This window comes from Piliocolobus tephrosceles, chromosome 15, assembly GCF_002776525.5.
Source record: "Piliocolobus tephrosceles isolate RC106 chromosome 15, ASM277652v3, whole genome shotgun sequence".
NCBI lineage: Eukaryota > Metazoa > Chordata > Mammalia > Primates > Cercopithecidae > Piliocolobus > Piliocolobus tephrosceles.
In genome coordinates this window covers 14,994,926-15,012,430 of record NC_045448.1, presented here as the reverse complement: position 1 = coordinate 15,012,430, position 17,505 = coordinate 14,994,926, and the positions used below count along the sequence as shown (strand labels likewise).

The window sequence follows — 17,505 nt, the reverse complement described above, 5'->3', positions numbered from 1 at the left end:
TTATTTATTTATTTATTTATTTATTTATTTATTTATTTATTTATTTAATGTTTAATGGCAAAGTCCCTGTAATTCAGTCTCTAGCCAATATTACATGTTGTGCATCCCAGCAAAACTTACTTACCATCTTCTCTAAATATTTTGTCAAATATTGCTTCATATGGTTTGTAGAGTCCAAGGCTAAGAAGCTTCCAATATGGGTTTTGATTTCTACTTCATTAGAATCTCTGAGTCTGGGTGAGGGCTACTGAGACAGTTTTGATGCCCAGGGGTAGAGTGGAGACTCATGTTCTCCACTGTCCCCATCAGTTCCCTACAATTAATGTTAGTTAGGAGAGCCCTGGGCTAGGCACTTGGGTTATAGAGATTAATGCCTGGAATTATTGTGTAGGAGAAAAAAATTCATGAGATAACTTCAACAACAATTGTGTTAGGGATTCAAGAAGAGCGATTCCTTTGCTTTCCATCTCAAGTCATATGGAGAACAGTATACTTGATGCTTGAGATTCTTCCATTCTTGAAGCAGCTGGGAGGCCATGGGTTTAATGTGGCCAGAAACTCAGCTGCCCAAGTGCAGTGCTGGAGACCAGGCATATATAACTTGTCCAGAAGCGTCTTCTAGGGAACCCCCTTTGGGGAATAAGTAACGGACAGGGAGCTTAAGCATTTGACATGGTTTTCAGGGAGGATTTCTTTCTCTTTTCTTCCCCAGCATTTTTGTTGACAAAATTTAAAATTCACAGTAAAGTTGAAATAATTCTACAGTGAACTCTCGTTCACTCCTGTTCATTCTCCGTTCACTCCCGTACACTCCCGTGTACCTTCCAATTAATATTGCCACATTTACTGTACCTATATTTCTCCACCCCTCTCTTCATCAACCAAACCCAACTTCTTTTTTGATGCATTTCAAAGTAAATCACAGACATCAGTAAACTTCACCTCTGGACACTACACTGCATATCTTTAACTAGAGTATTTTTTTACCTTTGTATGTTTTAAAATTTACAGTGAATTACAAAAATCTTAGTTGTACGATTGTAGAGATTCTGACAAGTGCAGCACCTGGGTAACTCTCACTCCTGTCACGATGCAGAACCTTACTGCCACCCTAGGAAGTCTCATCCTCTTCTCAGCACACGCCCAACCCACACTTCCTACAGGGCACCCCATGCTCTGATTTTTTCCCCACTGTAGATTAGTTTTGATTGTTCTAGAATTCATTAAATGCACTCATATAGTATTACTTTGTATAGCACTTAAAGCGAAAGTTTTTGAGATTCATCTATGTTGCATCCATCAGTAGGTTTGTGTTTTTGTTTTAAAGTATCGAGTAGTAGTTCATTGTATGCATGTAAAACTGTTCATCCACACTCCTGTTAAAGGATACCTGAGGTCTTTCAGCTTATGGTGTTGTTTTTTAAAAAGCTGCTGTGAACTCTCATACAAGTGTTTTTGTGGACATGTGTCTTCATTTCTCTTAGGTAAATTTTAATGGTAGAATTGCTGTGTCAAATATTACGGGTTTATTTAGTTTTATAAGGGACCACCAGAATCTCTTACTTTCAGCTGTTGTGGATTTTCTGGGCTGTAGTTTTTCAAGACTGCAGGTTTTCTCTCTGAGTTTTGCCTGCCCAACATGTCACGGGCAGTAGCTTGCCCTCAGGATTGAAGCTGTAAAGATGGGAAACTCACCATTCATTCTTTCAAATGGCAGCCATCCTCCAGTTTCTATTTGCTTTAGGTACCTATCCAGTGACTTTTAATACTTGTTTGTTATTGTTGTTGTTGTTTGTTTGTTTTGTGTTGGAGTCTCTCTTTGTTGCCCAGGCCAGAGTGCAGTGGTGTAATCTTGGCGCACTGCAGTCTCTGCCTCCCAGGTTCAAGCAAATCTCATGCCTCAGCCTCCCAAGTAGCTGGAACTACAGGTGCATGCCATCATGTCCAGATACGATTTTTTTGTATTTTTAATAGTGATGGGGTTTCACCATCTTGGCTTGGCCAAGCTGGTCTCGAACTCCTGGCTTCAAGTGATCCACCCATCTCAGCCTCCCAAAGTGCTGGGATTACAGGAATGAGCCACCAGGCCTGGCCTTTTAATATTTGAGTTCACAGTTTGAATCTGTAGGAGGGCTGTCTGGATAATATAACCCAATCACTGAAGAATTTAAATAGAATTACTATTGTGGATTTCACTGGAGTTCACCAGGTGATGTGTGGTTAAAGTCTGAGTCATAGTTTCCCAGAAAGGGTAATAGAAAGCCAGAGAGCCTTTTGCTTAGGATTAATTCTGAGGAGTCAACTCATGAATGAAGTCTTTAACTGGTCAAGAGAATTTTGCTCATTCTGCAGCTGGCTGTGGTGGTTGAAATAGATGTGAAGAAGTCCCTAGGGAGTTAGACCTCATGGATGTTCGGGTGAGTGAGCTGTGCAAGCTCAGCAGCATTTCTGGAGGAGATGCTGAAATGAGGAGATGCTTAAAGTGAGAATTTAAAAACCACATGGCAGTAGCAATGAAAATTGCAGTTGTGTGTATTGTTCGACCTAGTAGCTCTACTTATAGGAATTTATCCTAAGAATATCTTCATTCACATTCTTAAAATGGCGTATGTTAATTGTTTGTCATAGCGTAACCTTGTCAATAGCCTGATAGGTACTGATCGAGAAAGATATGATCTTATTTTGGATCTTTTGTTTCCTGTCTTTACAGATGAACTGCCTTTCTGAGTTTGGCAGAGATACGTAAGCTTCCAAGCCTGTGTAAAAACAAGATAATACTATCTCCTTGCAGGATTTTTGAGACACTTAGAGCTAAGTGATGTAAAACACCTACTTCATGTTTTACTCAGTCAGAGCATATATTTTTTAAATTATAGGTATTTGTGTTTTAGATCAATTATATTATTTTTGTTATACAAAGCAATGGCATGAGCACAGGCAGAGAGTTTGGATAACAGACTGATTTGGTTGACATACAGGGTGGGTTTAATGGCAAATTAAAACCACAAATTAAGGTTGGCCCATATTTATGGAGACTTTAAATGCTCAATAGGAAATGTTAACTTTCGTTTTTTAGGGAATGGGAAACTAAGGAAGATTCTTTCTCTAAGCTAGAGAATGACACAAATTACTCAGTGCTTGAGTAAAATTAATATGAAACTGCTATTTTAAGAAAGTGCTGGAAGGAGAAAGACTGATGGCATCAGGTAGAACAGCATTGGGGGGCTGTTGAAAGGGTCTAATTTTTCAACAATTACAGCCTAGAGTTTGTGGCAGTGAAAATAGAAAGTATGTGTGAGAGAGTTCTTTCAAAATTATTCAGTTGGATTTGATGAGGAACCAAGTGCTGGCAGCAGAGGAGAGGATGAAGTCCAAGATGACTCTGTGGTATTAAGTTCAGTTTATTGGGAAAATAAGGTACTATTTTAGAAATATGAAAGATATTGGGTAAAGAATGATTAATTTGAGGTAGCATTTGAATGGCAGTGTCCAACAAGGAGTTGATAAGGCCGGTCTTGTGAGATGGTTCAAACCTGAATAGTGGGAAAATAGACCAGGGTACCAGTTGAATTTAAGAATAGAATTGAGACTGGGCATGGTAGCTCATGCCCGTAATCCCAGCACTTTGAGAATTTGAGGCAGGAGGATCACTTGAGGCCATCAGTTGAAGACCAGCTTCGGCAACATGAACATTTTTTTTTGTCTCTACAAAAAAATTTTTAAGAGATAGTCTGGTGTGGTGGCACATGCCTGTCATTCTAGCTACATGGGAGGCTGAGGCAGGAGGTTCACTTGAGCCCAGATTTTGAGGCTTTAGTGAGCCAAGATTGTCCCATTCCACTGCAGCCTGGGCAATAGACTGAGACCCCATCTTTTTAAAAAGGAAGGAAAAAAAAAGAATGTAGTGGAATTCTCTAGTTGGGGATGTAAGGTGGGATTAAGAGACAGTGTTGAACTGACCTAACTGATTACTCACATTGAACGATCAAGGATGAAGATCTGGTGACACACATAGAGGAGGATCATCTGAGGAACAGGTACAAGAGAACTCAGTGTCTTTGAAGCCAAAGGCAGGCCTATCTGGGAGTGCCTAGTGCTACAGTGAGATTTAAGAGAGAAAAGACCTTGGGTTTGGTGACCTTTGGAGATTGTATTAGTTGGGACCCAGGGATGGAAGTACTTAAGGAAAAAGTGAGTGTCAAGGTAATGGGTGCAGTGGGGCAGACCACTCATTGGTAAGGTTAGCAGTGAAAAGAAAGGGGACTGTGGAGGTTGTCAGAGTGGAGAGTTATCAAGGGGAGAATTCTTTTCTAACACTGTGGTGATTTGTTTGTGTGTTGGCACTAGGGAAATAAAAAAGTTACTGTGACTCTAAATCCTCTCTTGTAAGTTGAGGAAAACATCTAACTTCTTCCATAGAGAGGTTGTGAAGGGGAACTAATTCAAACGATTGCCGAGTGCTCATTGAGAAGCAGCTAAGCCACAGGAAACAAGGTAACAGATGTGTATCAGCTCATCAGGTGTGACTATATAAGTCTGCTCTTGCTTCTTGGTGAAATTAGTATTTTTGCTTAAATGCAATCGTTAATTTATTAATAATTGTGATTTATATAAAATGGAAATAACTCTCTGTTGCACTGTGGTTGTTATTGGAAGAACCTTTTATCAATCATTTTTAGGAGGAAATGAAAACATGTTATAACTGAATAAAAGAATTTGTTTACTCAAGCCTGTGATTTATAGAGGGATGGAGGGAACCTACTGGGTACTTTCTGTGTGCTAGAGTGATGCTCTGCACTTTGCATACTTTACTTCATTTAATCCTCATTTACATTGGAAGCAAATATGCTTCAGACCCCAAATGCAAAATACTCTGAAAACCAGAAAGATTTTTATAATTTGTTTGGCATCAAAACCTGAACTAAACTGACATGAGGCTACTTTATAGTCTGCTTATCTCACTTAATATAAGTATTCAAATGTTTTGCAGCAGAGATATTAATGTCTTTGATTATTGGGTGTTCCCACACCATACTTAGGGTGTCATGTAATACATGATATGTATATAGTACAACCTCCTAAAGTCCAAAACATTCTGAATTCTATAACTCAATATTATGTAGTCAATCAGTTGACCTAAGCTTTGATCCCAGGACTTTCTGGTTCTGACAGTGGTTTCCTTCCTGCTGTATCATTCTGTTTGATTTTGTAGTCAAGAGATTCATTATATATTTAATAGATTTTGTTGTAGTTGTTGTTCTAAAACATGCCTGGGATTTTGGTTTTATTTGGATATTGGTCAGACACACAGACATGGAAACGATTGTCACGAAGGAGGAAGTTTATATACACAGATCCCTAAAAATGGAAGGCAGGACACACCCAGGTGGGGAAGCATCCTGGTGGTTTCGAGGCAGAAGGAGCCAGGGGAAAGCGTGGGTGAGGGCCTGGGTTTCATGGGAAGTAATATGCGAGGCAGTGTAGGCAAGCTTGGGCAAATTGGAGATTGAATTGTATGGATAATTTGGGTGGGCTCTGGAATGTAGGGGTGGTCTCTGATTGTTTAGTTACCTTGCTGTGGAGTGATTAAAACAGAGGATTATTGCGTCTTGGAGTAGAAAAGCCAAGATAGGGGAGGTGGTTCAACGTATGGGCTGTGATTGGTTTGTTTGCATGTCAGATGTGTGCTCACAGGCAAGTTATTTTACTCTGTAGGGATTAGCTAGACCTGGGGGGGGGAAGTCTCTCCAGGATTAACAAGGCCCCCAACCATGTCAAAGCAGTGTAAAAAAGACAACAACAACAACAAGAAGATTCATAAATAGTTGTATTTATGAAGTAAAGTCTATGTCCATATTATTCACTTGGAACAAACATCTGTATTTTAGGGTGATGATTTTCACCACTTAGTAAAACTAACATTGATGACCCTTTGGACAACTTTATGAGTGTGATTTTTGTCGTTACTTTGAGCTCATGAAAATTAACTGTGTATTTTCTTTTTTGCCTGCTGTAAGCCTTATATTCAATTATGTATGTTCAAAAAATGTTGGTGACCATTTTGTGAGTTTGGTCTATGATATAACTATTTCAAAAATAAACCTACTGGAACTTACCTATCTAAATGAAAATTCTCGCCTTCAAAGACATTTCCTGGGGATTATGCATTTATTGCAATGATATCATCATTGCTGGTTTTTGTTGGGTTGTTTTTGTTTTGGGATTTTCCTCGAGCCTGTAGCATATTATTTGGAATATCTTCAGTGGTTACATATTTTTATCCCTTGAGGGTGCTTTGTGTTTTGGAAATGAGCAAATGGATATTAAATGAAGGGAAAGGTTGAGTTGATGTTATGATAAAAAGTTAGATGTGACTGGAAGACTGTAATAGGACTTCATCTCCTAAGTGGGCCTGAGATTGGTTCCAACTACAACTCCAAGAAAGAAGGTCTCCAACCTGGAGAAACAACCACACACCTGAAATAAGGGCTCCTGAGGGCTCCTTTGAAGAGACAGTGCTAAGTTTGATGAGTGGGTTCAGATATGCTTGTTTGAAAATTGGCCTCTTTTGTGTCTGAAGAAGGGAGTATCTGAAGAAAATTAAAATGGAGTGGGAAAAAAACTAGGTGAGGTTGCAATTGAAGTCCACCTTTTAAATGACTATAAGAAATAAAATTAACAGAGAAGAATTATTAGTTTATAAAATAGAATTATTTTTCTCTCAAAATAAGGATCCTGAAGGACTGTTAGGCAGCTATCAAATAATAGAATATGTAAGGTAGCAATAAGTCAAGTAGGCAGCCGTGTGTGTGTGTGTGTGTGTGTGTTGTGTATTTGTGTAGTATGTTATTTCTAGGATCTAAGTAAATCCTTCTCAATTAGTTTAGAATTTTCAGCAGTTTCTACATGCTTTCTCTTTCTGGTATCAAAAATTTATAGCTTAACACCTTCATTCTTCATTTGTTAGTCTTCTGGGGTGTATTCACCGATTCTCCTCCTCCTCCTCTCCCCCTCTTCTTCCTCCTCTTCCTCCCCCTCCTCTTCTTTTTTCTTCTCCTTCTTCTTTTTTCTCCTTCTCCTCTTACTGCTCCTGCCTCCCACCCCTCCCCTCCTCCTCCTCCTCCTCCTCTTTCTTTTTTTTCTTCTTTCTTCTTCTCTCTTCTCTCTTCTCCTTCTCCTTCTCCTTCTCCTTCTCCTTTCTTTCTTATTTAGACAGGGTCTTGTTCTGTCATCCAGGCAGTGCAGTGGCACAATCATAGCTCGCTGCAGCATCAACCTCCTGGGCTCAAGTGATCCTCCCACCTCAGCCTCCTGAGTAGCTGGGACTATAGGCATATCCCACCATTGCCCATCTGTTTTTTTTTTTAATTTTTTGTAGAGATGGGGTCTCACGGTGTTGTCCAGGCTGTTTTCAAACTCCTGGACTCAACCGATCTTCCCACTTTGGTCTCCTAAAGTGTTGGGATTACAGGCATGAACCCCCATGCCCAGCTGTGTTTTCTTTGATATTATAATAGGTTGTACAAAATTTGGTTCGGGCCCTTTGAATAGTATTTTGAATTATTTCTTTAGAGCCTTTTTATTCTTGAAAAGATTCTAATTCATAAGGCAGTGTCTGGTTCAAAGAAGGTTCTTGCTGATATTGAGTGAAGGAATAAATTTGGAAGTAGACCTTGAAATAAATAGCTTTTGATTACAAAATATCTCTAAAGCTGTATGATTCCTTGCAGGAGCTGAGGCTGACTGGTGGTCCATTTGGTTCATAAGGTTTGGATAGCATGTAGGAAATGAATATTTGGAGAACTGATGTTCCCCTTTGTAGATATACAGTGGGGAAGACACAGCAGATTTTCTTTGTGAATCACCCACAGGAAATTTTGAGTTCTGGGTCAGCCTCCGACACTTGAGCCATTTGTAGGTTCCTCCTCACCCTCCCACCGTGATCGGCATTAGTGTCGATCATGAGAGTGTGTTTTTTAAAAATAAAGAATTCATATTGTGATTACATATGACTACCTAGTATTTGCTACTGAGATCCTAAATGAATAGGATACATCCTTATTGAAACAAACTGTGTACAAACACAGACTGTATTGGCAATGCATGCTCTTACGTTAAAGCTATGACATTGGCAAGTTGTGGTTTGTGTAAAAATTATGTGAAAAAGAAAAGTTTTTAATGGCTGGGATATTTTAAGATACACAAGCAAAACAAAAGACTGATTTTCTTTTTGTGGAGCATCATGAAGAGGGGTGTTTTGGAAGGAACAAAATCACATTATCGTCATTGTAGTAATCAAAAGATTTACCCTAAATTTGCACTCCTGACGCTATTTTATTGCTCTGATCTTTAGTACTCATATTATCACCCTCCGTATTAGCTAACATTGATACACAATCTTGTAGCATAGTCTGCATCTTTAAAACTGAAAGACCCAGCTCTAGGAAACCAGCCTCTCTCATGTCTTTGCACTTAGCCTTTGCAGCTGCCCTGACAGAATTTCCTCATGTATAAATAACTGACAGTATGCTTTTTCTGAATTAAGGCAAAGTTACTATTTAACACGGTTCCATGTGATCTGTGTTTAGATGATGCTGAACAGACTTTCATAAAAGGTCTCTGCCACAAACTATTTGTTGAAATCTTATAGAGCTGAAACCATGGCACTTAATGAGTATCATATGCAACCTCAGTAAAATAATGTTTCTTTTTCTGCATTCAGTTCTCTTGCAACTGGCAAGTGAAGCCTTGCCAAATGACATGACCTTGGCTCTTGCTTATCTTCTTGCCTTACCACAGGTAAGTTTGCCTTACCAATGAAGAACTTAAAAATGATAAATGAAAAATGTATACTGTGAATTTTTATCAGTAACATTGTTTATTGCATGTCATTTCCTCCTCTTAGTTCTTAGGTAATAAAGGATCCTGGTCAGTATCTAGAGAGTCAATTCTACAGTTAGCTTAAATGTCGTTCTTTACATCCACTTTTATTGCATAGGATATGCTTTGTAGTGCCTTATGATTTTTTTTTTTTTTTGAGACGGAGTCTCGCTCTGTCGCCCAGGCTGGAGTGCAGTGCCTGGATCTTGGCTCACGGCAAGCTCCGCCTCCTGGGTTTACGTCATTCTCCTGCCTCAGCCTCCAGAGTAGCTGGGACTACAGGCGCCCGCCACTGCACCCGGCTAATTTTTTGTATTTTTAGTAGAGACGGGGTTTCACCGTGTTAGCTAGGATGGTCTCGATCTCCTGACCTCGTGATCCGCCCGTCTCGGCCTCCCAAAGTGCTAGGATTACAGGCTTGAGCCACCGCGCCCAGCCTGCCTTATGATTTTTAATGTAGTTATTATTAAGTTGATCTTGAACTTGAGTTGATATAATAGGAACTTTGGGTGAAAAATCTGCAGGAATGACTAGAAATGTAATGGTTTATAATGATCTTCTTAATTTCCTTTCAGCTGAGTTAATTCTAACATGTTCCCTCCTAGGTGTTAGATGCTAACCGGTGCTTTGAAAAGCAGTCCCCGTCTGCATTATCTCTCCAACTGGCAGCGTATTACTATAGCCTCCAGATCTATGCCCGATTGGCTCCATGTTTCAGGGACAAGTGCCATCCTCTTTACAGAGTGAGTCTTCATGATTTCCATCTTATTAATGAGCAGAGTTAAGCCTTTTCTAAAATGCTCAAAACACGTGTTTAATTTTTGGAGGAACTGATCGTGTTTGTATCAAGAATGTATTCCAAGTGGCAGGCAGCCCTTGGCTTTTCTGTATTCAACGAAGTTGCTTTTCCAGGCATCAGTAAGTAGAGTTTAATATTTATTGTGAATATTGATTCCTCCCTCTAACTTTTCTTTCATTTACTTAATTTTACTAAGTTCTTAGTTAGGAATGACTAAAGTAGTAGGAAAGGCAAAATGGACAACTGTTTGTTTAACTGACTTTCTAAAAGGAAGATGGCTGTGCCTAACTTAGGAAAGTAGGCAACATAATTCTTTGAGCAATACTGCACTTTATTTTTTTTAAGCCAGAGGTATGAGAGTAGTCAGTTGTACAGACAGAATGTTGAAACATATTATTCCTACTTGCCATAAGCCTCAGACAGCTTTTATGTAACTTTGTTGTTAATTTCCAAGTGAAAGCAGGTAAACATGGTCTCACGTTACATGTGTCTTCTTTTGTGGAGACAAAAGTATTGCAGATGCCACTGGAAAATCCTTCCAAGTACTTGTATAGACAGACCAGTTTTAATTATCAGCATTGCGAAATTATCTAATTTTTGTATTGGATCATTTTAAGAGTAGATAATTAAATTGATTAGACTTTATAATCCACTGTGTGCATAAATCCAAGGTTCAGATTTTATCGAGGCAAGAGTCCTCCTTTCCCAACCCCAAACAAATTCTAATACAACTTGTATTTTTCCTGTTTTGCCTGATAGGAAATTACTTTATGTCAAAATGAAAAGTCCCAAAGCATGTACTATTTTTGACTGGGTAAGTTAGGAGAAAATCGTTCAATTCTATCCCACCTTTCGTATCTCGCCATCACTCTTTCCAAACTCAGATAGTGCAGTCACTCTATAAGAAAGCCTGTTTGGCCAGGCGCAGCGGCTCATGCCTGTAATCCTGGCACTTTGGGAGGCGGAGGCAGGCAGATCATGAGGTCAGGAGATCTAGACCATCCTGGCTAACACGGTGAAAACCCGTCTCTACTACAAATACAAAAAAATTAGCCAGGCGTGGTGCGGACTCCTGTAGTCCCAGCTGCTCGGGAGGCAGGAGAATAGCATGAACCCAGGAGGCAGAGCTTGCAGTGAGCCGAGATCATGCCACTGCACTCAAGCCTGGGCAACAGAGTGAGACTCTGCCTCAAAAAAAAAAAAAAAAAAAAAGTCTATTTAAGATTTCCACACTTAAAACTGGCAAAGAAATAAAGCAGAATACTGAAAGATAAGGGTTAAAGTAAAGATGTGTTTAGCTTGGTTTCTATGTTCTTATAGTTCTTCCACATTGTAGAAAGCTTACTCTATTTCCAGGTCTTATGTTTTATGTAAGGAAATAATTTCATGTGTCTGTCAAAGTTCTAGCTGCCTCAACCTTCCAAATCATATCTAAGAACTAGAATGATGTGAAAACCTTCCATTTGTGGTGATAGATAGGCTTTCATCCATCAGTGTTTATTTACAACAAGACACGTGGAAAGGCCATCCATAACAGGTGACTCTCCCCGGACACCATCACTATTGGGTGTGTATTGGTTATGGGCATAGTTTTATTCTCATGTCAGCATTTGGACAAGAAACAGGAATGCTTTATTCTTTTAACCAGCTCACCTAAGGTGTTACTTTGTTTTGGGAATCGTGGTTTTTTTTTTTTGTTCTTTGGTAGCTACTGCTGCTTTATACAGATGCTTATTTTATATAACTTTACTATACTCTAGTAATTTTGTATTTTTTTTTTTTTTTTTTTTTTACATCTCAGGTATGGTTTTATGTGAAATAAGAAACATGCATTAATATGTGTTATAAATTAAGGGACTGAAGTGATTAAGTGGAAATTTGGCAAATTTGTTTTACTCTTATCTTTTCATTAGCGCTATGTGCGTACACAAGTACTAAATAATTTCCTCTAAAACTCTAAGTACGTTGAAACACAACAAAGCTTTACTTTGACCAAATGCATATGGTAAACTTGAATTTTTTCTCCCTAAAAGTCAGTTGAGTTATCAAATATATTTGACTGAGGTCTCTAAGTGGATGTCATTGAACTGGGATGCCGGTGCCGAAATTAGATCTCACTCTTCCATTCCAACTATATCATTTATATTAAGGTCCTACTGTTTGCCTACCCCATGCTGTACCTTTCCTGAATATGTAAGATTGTAAGGCCACTATATTTGTCCATTTTCATACTGCTATAAAGAACTTCCCAGGCCAGGCACAGTGGCTTATTCCTGTAATCACAGCACTTCGGGAGGCCGAGGCAGGTTGATCACTTGAAGTCAGGAGTTTGAGACCAGCCTGGTCAACATGGTGAAACCTCGCCTCTACTAAAAATACAAAAATTAGCTGGGCATGGTGGTGGGCACCTGTAATCCCAACTACTGGGGAGGCTGAGGCAGGAGAATCGCTTGAATCTAGGAAGCAGAGGTTGCAGTGAGCCGAGATTGCCCCATTGCATTCTGGCCTGGGTGACAAGAGTGGAATTCCATCTCAAAAAAAAATAAATAAATAAAAAGAAAATAAAAAAATAAAATTCCCTCAAGACTGAGTAATTTATAAAGGAAAGAGATTTAATTAACTCACAGTTCAGCGTGGCTGGGGAGGCCTCAGGAAACTTACAATCATGGAGGAAGGTGAGGGGGAACCAAGGCACCTTCTTCACAAAATGGCAGGAAAGAGAAATGCCAAGCAAAGGGGGAAGAGCCCCTTATAAAACCATCAGATCTCATGAGAGCAGCTTGGGGTAAACCTCCCTCATGATCCAGTTACCTCCACCTGGCCTCTCCCTTGACACATGGGGATTATGGGGGTTATAATTCAAGATGAAATTTGGGTAGGGACACAAAGCCTAACCATATCATTCTGCCTCTGGCCTCTCCCAAATCTCATGTCCCTTTCACATTTCAAGACCAATCATGCCTTCCCAACAGTTCCCCAGAATCTTAATTCATTCCAGCATTAACCCAAAAGTCGAAGTCCAAAGGCTTATCTGAGACAAGGCAAGTCCCTTCTGCCTATGAGTCTGTAAAATCAAAAGCAAGTGAGTTACTTCCTAGAAGTAACTATGCTCTGCTTCCCTTTTAAACATGAGTTCCAATTCCAAACCATCTCTTTTTGTGAATGCATAAAACTGATTGCTTTTAAGAGCATCCAAGTCACCTTTTGAATGATTTGCTTCTTAGAAATTTCTTCCACCAGATACCCTAAATCATCTCTCTCAAGCAAAGTTCTACAGGTCTCTAGGGCAGGGGCAAAATGCCACCAGTCTCTTTGCTAAAGAATAGCAAGAGTTGCCTTTGTCCCCAGCAAGTTCCTAATCTCCATCTGAGACTACCTCAACCTGGACTTCATTGTCCATATCGCTGTCAGCATTTTGGTCAACGTCATTCAACAAGTCTCTAGGAACTTCTAAACCCTTCCACATCTTTCTGTCTTCTTCTGAGCCCTCCAAACTATTCCAACCTCTGCCTGTTGCCTAGTTCCAAAGTTGCTTTCACATTTCGGGTATCTTTATAGCAGCACCCTGCTTTCTGCAGTATTAATTTACTGTTTTAGTCTGTTTTTATACTGCTATAAAGAACTAACTGAGACTGGAAAGGATTTTAATTGACTCACAATTCAGCATGGCTAGGGAGGCCTCAGGAAACTTTCAGTCATGACAGAAGGCAAAAGGGAAGCAAGGCAGTTTCTTCACAAGGTGGCAGGAAGGAGAAGTGCTGAACAAAGCAGGAAAATCCCCTTTATAAAACCATCAGATCTTGTGAGAACTCACTCATTACCATGAGAACGGCGTGGGGGAAACCACCCTCATGATTCAATTATCTCCACCTGCTCTTTCATTTGACACATCAGGATTATGGGGATTATAATTCAAGATGAGAGTTGGGTGGGGACACAAACCTAACCGTGTCAGCCACTCCATCAGTCAGCTGTCAGTCATTAAGCATCCCTCATGTGCCATACCTGCTCCTGAGCCTTGGGGTTGGAAGATGACTATGGCATGGTGCCGGACCTCAAGACCTTGCTGCTTGCTCTAAATCTGTATGGGACAGTTAAGTAAATGTGGATTAGACTGGCAGCAAACTAGAGAACTGAAGATGGATGTGGGATAGACAACAAGTTACAGCTTTTAAGAAAGCCGAAAAACTGGCTGCACAGCCACATTTTGGGCTATAATCTTCAGTTTCATTTCTTTCATTAAAGTAGTTCTCTTGGAGGAAAGTTGTAGTACAACTTATATTTTTCTTGTTTTCCCTGATAGTAAATTACTTTATACCAAAATAAAAAGAAAAGTCCTAGTGCATGTATTGTTTGTGACACAGATGAGTCAGGAGAAAACAGTTTCATTCCATCCCACCTTTCATATCTGGCCACTACTCTTTCCAAATCCACATACTGCAGTCACTCTGCAGGAAACAACTAAAGCTCGCCAAGAAATAAAGCAAAATACTGAAGGATAAGGGTTCAAAGTGAAGGTGTGTTTATCTTGGTTTCTGCTTCTGTGTTCCTACAGTTCTTTCCACTTGGTGGAAAGTGTTTTATTTCCAGGTCTTATATTTTGTGTACCTTTTATCAATTCAGCATTAGAGAACCTACTCGAAAGGACATAGAGCTTGGCATTGTAGTATAAAGAATACGTCTGGGTTTTTATTCCTTTCTACCTCTTACCCCAATTTCTGTTTCTTCCATCCAGCTTCTATCAACCCACCATCTCTGCCCATTAACTCTCGTTCTTATTTCTATCACCATTTTTCTATTGTCAGGGTTCTCTAGAGCGGCAGAAGGAATAGGATATAGCTATGTATGAAGGAGAGTTTATTAAGCAGTATTGACTCACACCACCCACAATGATGAATTCCCACAATAGGCAGTCTGCAAGCTGAGGAGGAAGGAAGCCAGTCCGAGTCCCAAAACCTTGAAAGAAGGCAATCCGACAGTACAGTCTTCAGTCTGCGGCTGAAAGCCCAAGAACCACTAGCAAACCAGTGATGTAAGTCCAAGAGTCCAAAAGCTGAAGACCTTGGAGCCTCGTGTTCAAGGGCAGGAAGCATCCAGCACAGGACAAAGATGAAGGCTGACACTTGATATTAACCATCACGTCTATCAAATTGTCTTTTCCTTTGAAAGTGTTCCTTGGAGCTCTCCTGCCCTCCTGCTAGCTCTTGGCCTCTAATTCCTGGTTGTCACACTACCTACCCACCCTGTGGCATAGTTCCAGCCACCCACCACCATTCCCTTTCTGGGTGCAACAACATAGGGTAGCCGCTGTTCAGAGTCATTGCTTGAGGAAGCACCATTAATCCTGTGGGAACAGAAGCCAGTAAAGTCCACGGGGCCCAGTGATGATGCCTGAACACTTGATTTCTAACCTTTCAGCTGGTCCAGACAGAAAGAGGTGCCCTCAGGTAGCCTGCGATAGCACACGGGCATGAGTCAGCTAGTTCTCCAGGGGCTTCTTGGCAATCTCTGGAAAGCATCCGATTGTTGGTCTAAAAGGAAAAATGAAGAATTAGAGAGAATCCAGGATGTTTTTCCCATCAAGATGCAAAGGCTTTCTGAATGTCTTCCAGACAGACGGATGTGTCACCAGTGAGTGGGTGAGAGTTACCACCTCTCCATTTGTTTCCATCTCTCCACGTCATGTCCTCACCTTAATTCAGTCTTCCATAGTTCTTCACCTACACGTCCTGCGACAGCCTCATGAACATCACCTTGTCTTCATGTTTTTACTTTTATATTTTCCCCTGAACAACTGCCCGAGTAGTCATTCTAAAATGGAGGTGTAGACATCCTCCTCTCCACCCAGAATCCTTCAGGATCTCCCATTGCCCCAGCATGTTCTGCACATCCCACAATCGGCCTCTGTTTTTCCAACTTCATCCTTCTGTGCTGCAGCCATACCAAAAACTCTGCCTTCAATGCTTTTTGCCACCATTTCTTTGCTTAGCTACTTGGTTCGGGTGTCACCTCTCTCAGGAACCTTTCTCCAGTCCTCCAAGCTGGGGTGGGTCCTCCCCGTGTGCTTTTGTATTCCCCTGTACTTACCACTGTCAGAGCACATGCGTTCTATTGTTTTGAAGGTGAATACTTTTCATCTTGCTGGAAGAAGGTGCGATAAGCTGCCTGGCGGAGCCTTCTGGCTTTCCTCCCTCTCCTGCGCTGGGTGTGTTCTGTTCTTGGACATCAGATCTGGCGCTGTCTCCAGCAATTGAATTGGAGGAGACCCAGTTCCTGTCTGTTCCCAAACTGATTGCTCACTTGGTGGGGAGAGACTTTCCCCACTTCGGTCACAGACATCTGCACTGATGATCGTTGTGGTGTAAGAGCAGAGGAGAACCCGGTGTGGGAGTTTTGTAAACAGCTGTCCCAAAGTACCTTTCACATTCATTCTGCTGTTTGATCCTTTGAGCAACCTCATTTTGCAGAAAAGGAATCTTCTTTATAGAAGATACAACTCAGAAGTGTGGTTACTTCCTCAGGGTTACTCTGGTAGAAAGTGATATCCAGTCATTTAAAGCCCCGGATGACAAGCTTTACCTGCTTTTTACTTGGCCAGCGGCCGCTCAAGCTTTGTTTCCAAAGAAGCAGTGTCACTGTTTTTCAGACGTGAGTGATCTTGGCGGCACACAAACCTAACGGGTAATTCCCAGCAGGATATTTTCCTGTGCCGTTCCATGTCTACCAGGTAACATCCTGCATATGACAGATAAGACCCTCAGTGAACTGGCTGGCTCTTCCTTACCCCTCCAGCCATGTTTCCTGACACTGCTTCTTTTGAAGTTTATGTTCTGGCTGCTCAGAACTTAGCTTTCTCTGAATTTAACATCCCTTCTGGTGCCTCTGTGTGCATGCGGATCGAGTTCCCCATCTGAAATACTTCTTCCTTCTGCCCTCTGTGGGCAGGCAAGTCTGAGCTCAGAGGCACCTCCTCTGAAACTTACTTGGCCTCCTTCCATCTCTCTCTGTTCCTTGTGTGTGCACCTATGGAAGCAGTTCTTTTTAGGATGACAGTCGATACACATCTCTCTCCGCTCAGTGTGGCAACCTTATTTGAAGACAGGAATTCTCTTGCTCCCTGTATCCCCAGACCTAGCCCACTGTAGTTATTCAGTGACTGTTGATTGGTATGTAGATGAGTTCAGGAGTCAATGTCAAGTGCTGTGTGTCAGAACAGCTTGAGGTTTCAGGTTTGCAGTTGCGAGTTCTGACCCTTATGGATTTGCAGGAAACGCCGGTAGACATGATAGTTGGATGTTGGATGTTTTAAGTATATAGGAGTTTTTCATTGACTGCCTAATGGTTCATTATTTGAGTGTTTTCAGCATCTTCCTCTGCATAAAACAGCACTGCTGAGTTTGGAATTAAATATGACAAACTCTAGATGAATCATCTTGGAAATTGAAATCAAAGTGGTTTCAATTTGTTGCCTACACATAATAACACCCAGTGAAGCTTAGCTTTCACTCAGTTGTCAGTTCAACTTGTTTCTAATTCCACAGTCTTTTCACATTTTCTCTTCCCACCTCCTGGATATGCGCTGCAGGAATGCTGGCTTAGGTAGATTACTAGCCTTGAATAAAAGTGTTGATAGAATTTGTGGGCTTATTTCCCATGCACAGCCTGTGCATCTTGAAGGGCATCACCATCCTGAGCCAGCAGAGGCCCCCTGGAGCCCAGCAGCTCTCTCAGATGATCCATGGAGCTGGCTTCCTCACCTGCGTTTTTCCTTTTAATTTTATATACTGATGGTTAGCAAATGGTCAGTCCGAGAGAATTTTCTCTTC

At 40.8% G+C, this 17,505-nt stretch overlaps 1 protein-coding gene across 1 annotated transcript in view; it reads left to right on the top strand.

The window, feature by feature from the left end:
- The window catches only part of NBAS (NBAS subunit of NRZ tethering complex), a 394,400-nt gene that overhangs the window by 249,599 nt on the left and 127,296 nt on the right, over positions 1-17,505 (top strand). Inside the window, exons 38-39 of the mRNA XM_026454698.1 lie at positions 8,723-8,799; positions 9,486-9,623. Coding sequence (XP_026310483.1) covers positions 8,723-8,799; positions 9,486-9,623 — 215 coding nt within the window. The remainder of the gene's footprint in view (positions 1-8,722; positions 8,800-9,485; positions 9,624-17,505) is intronic.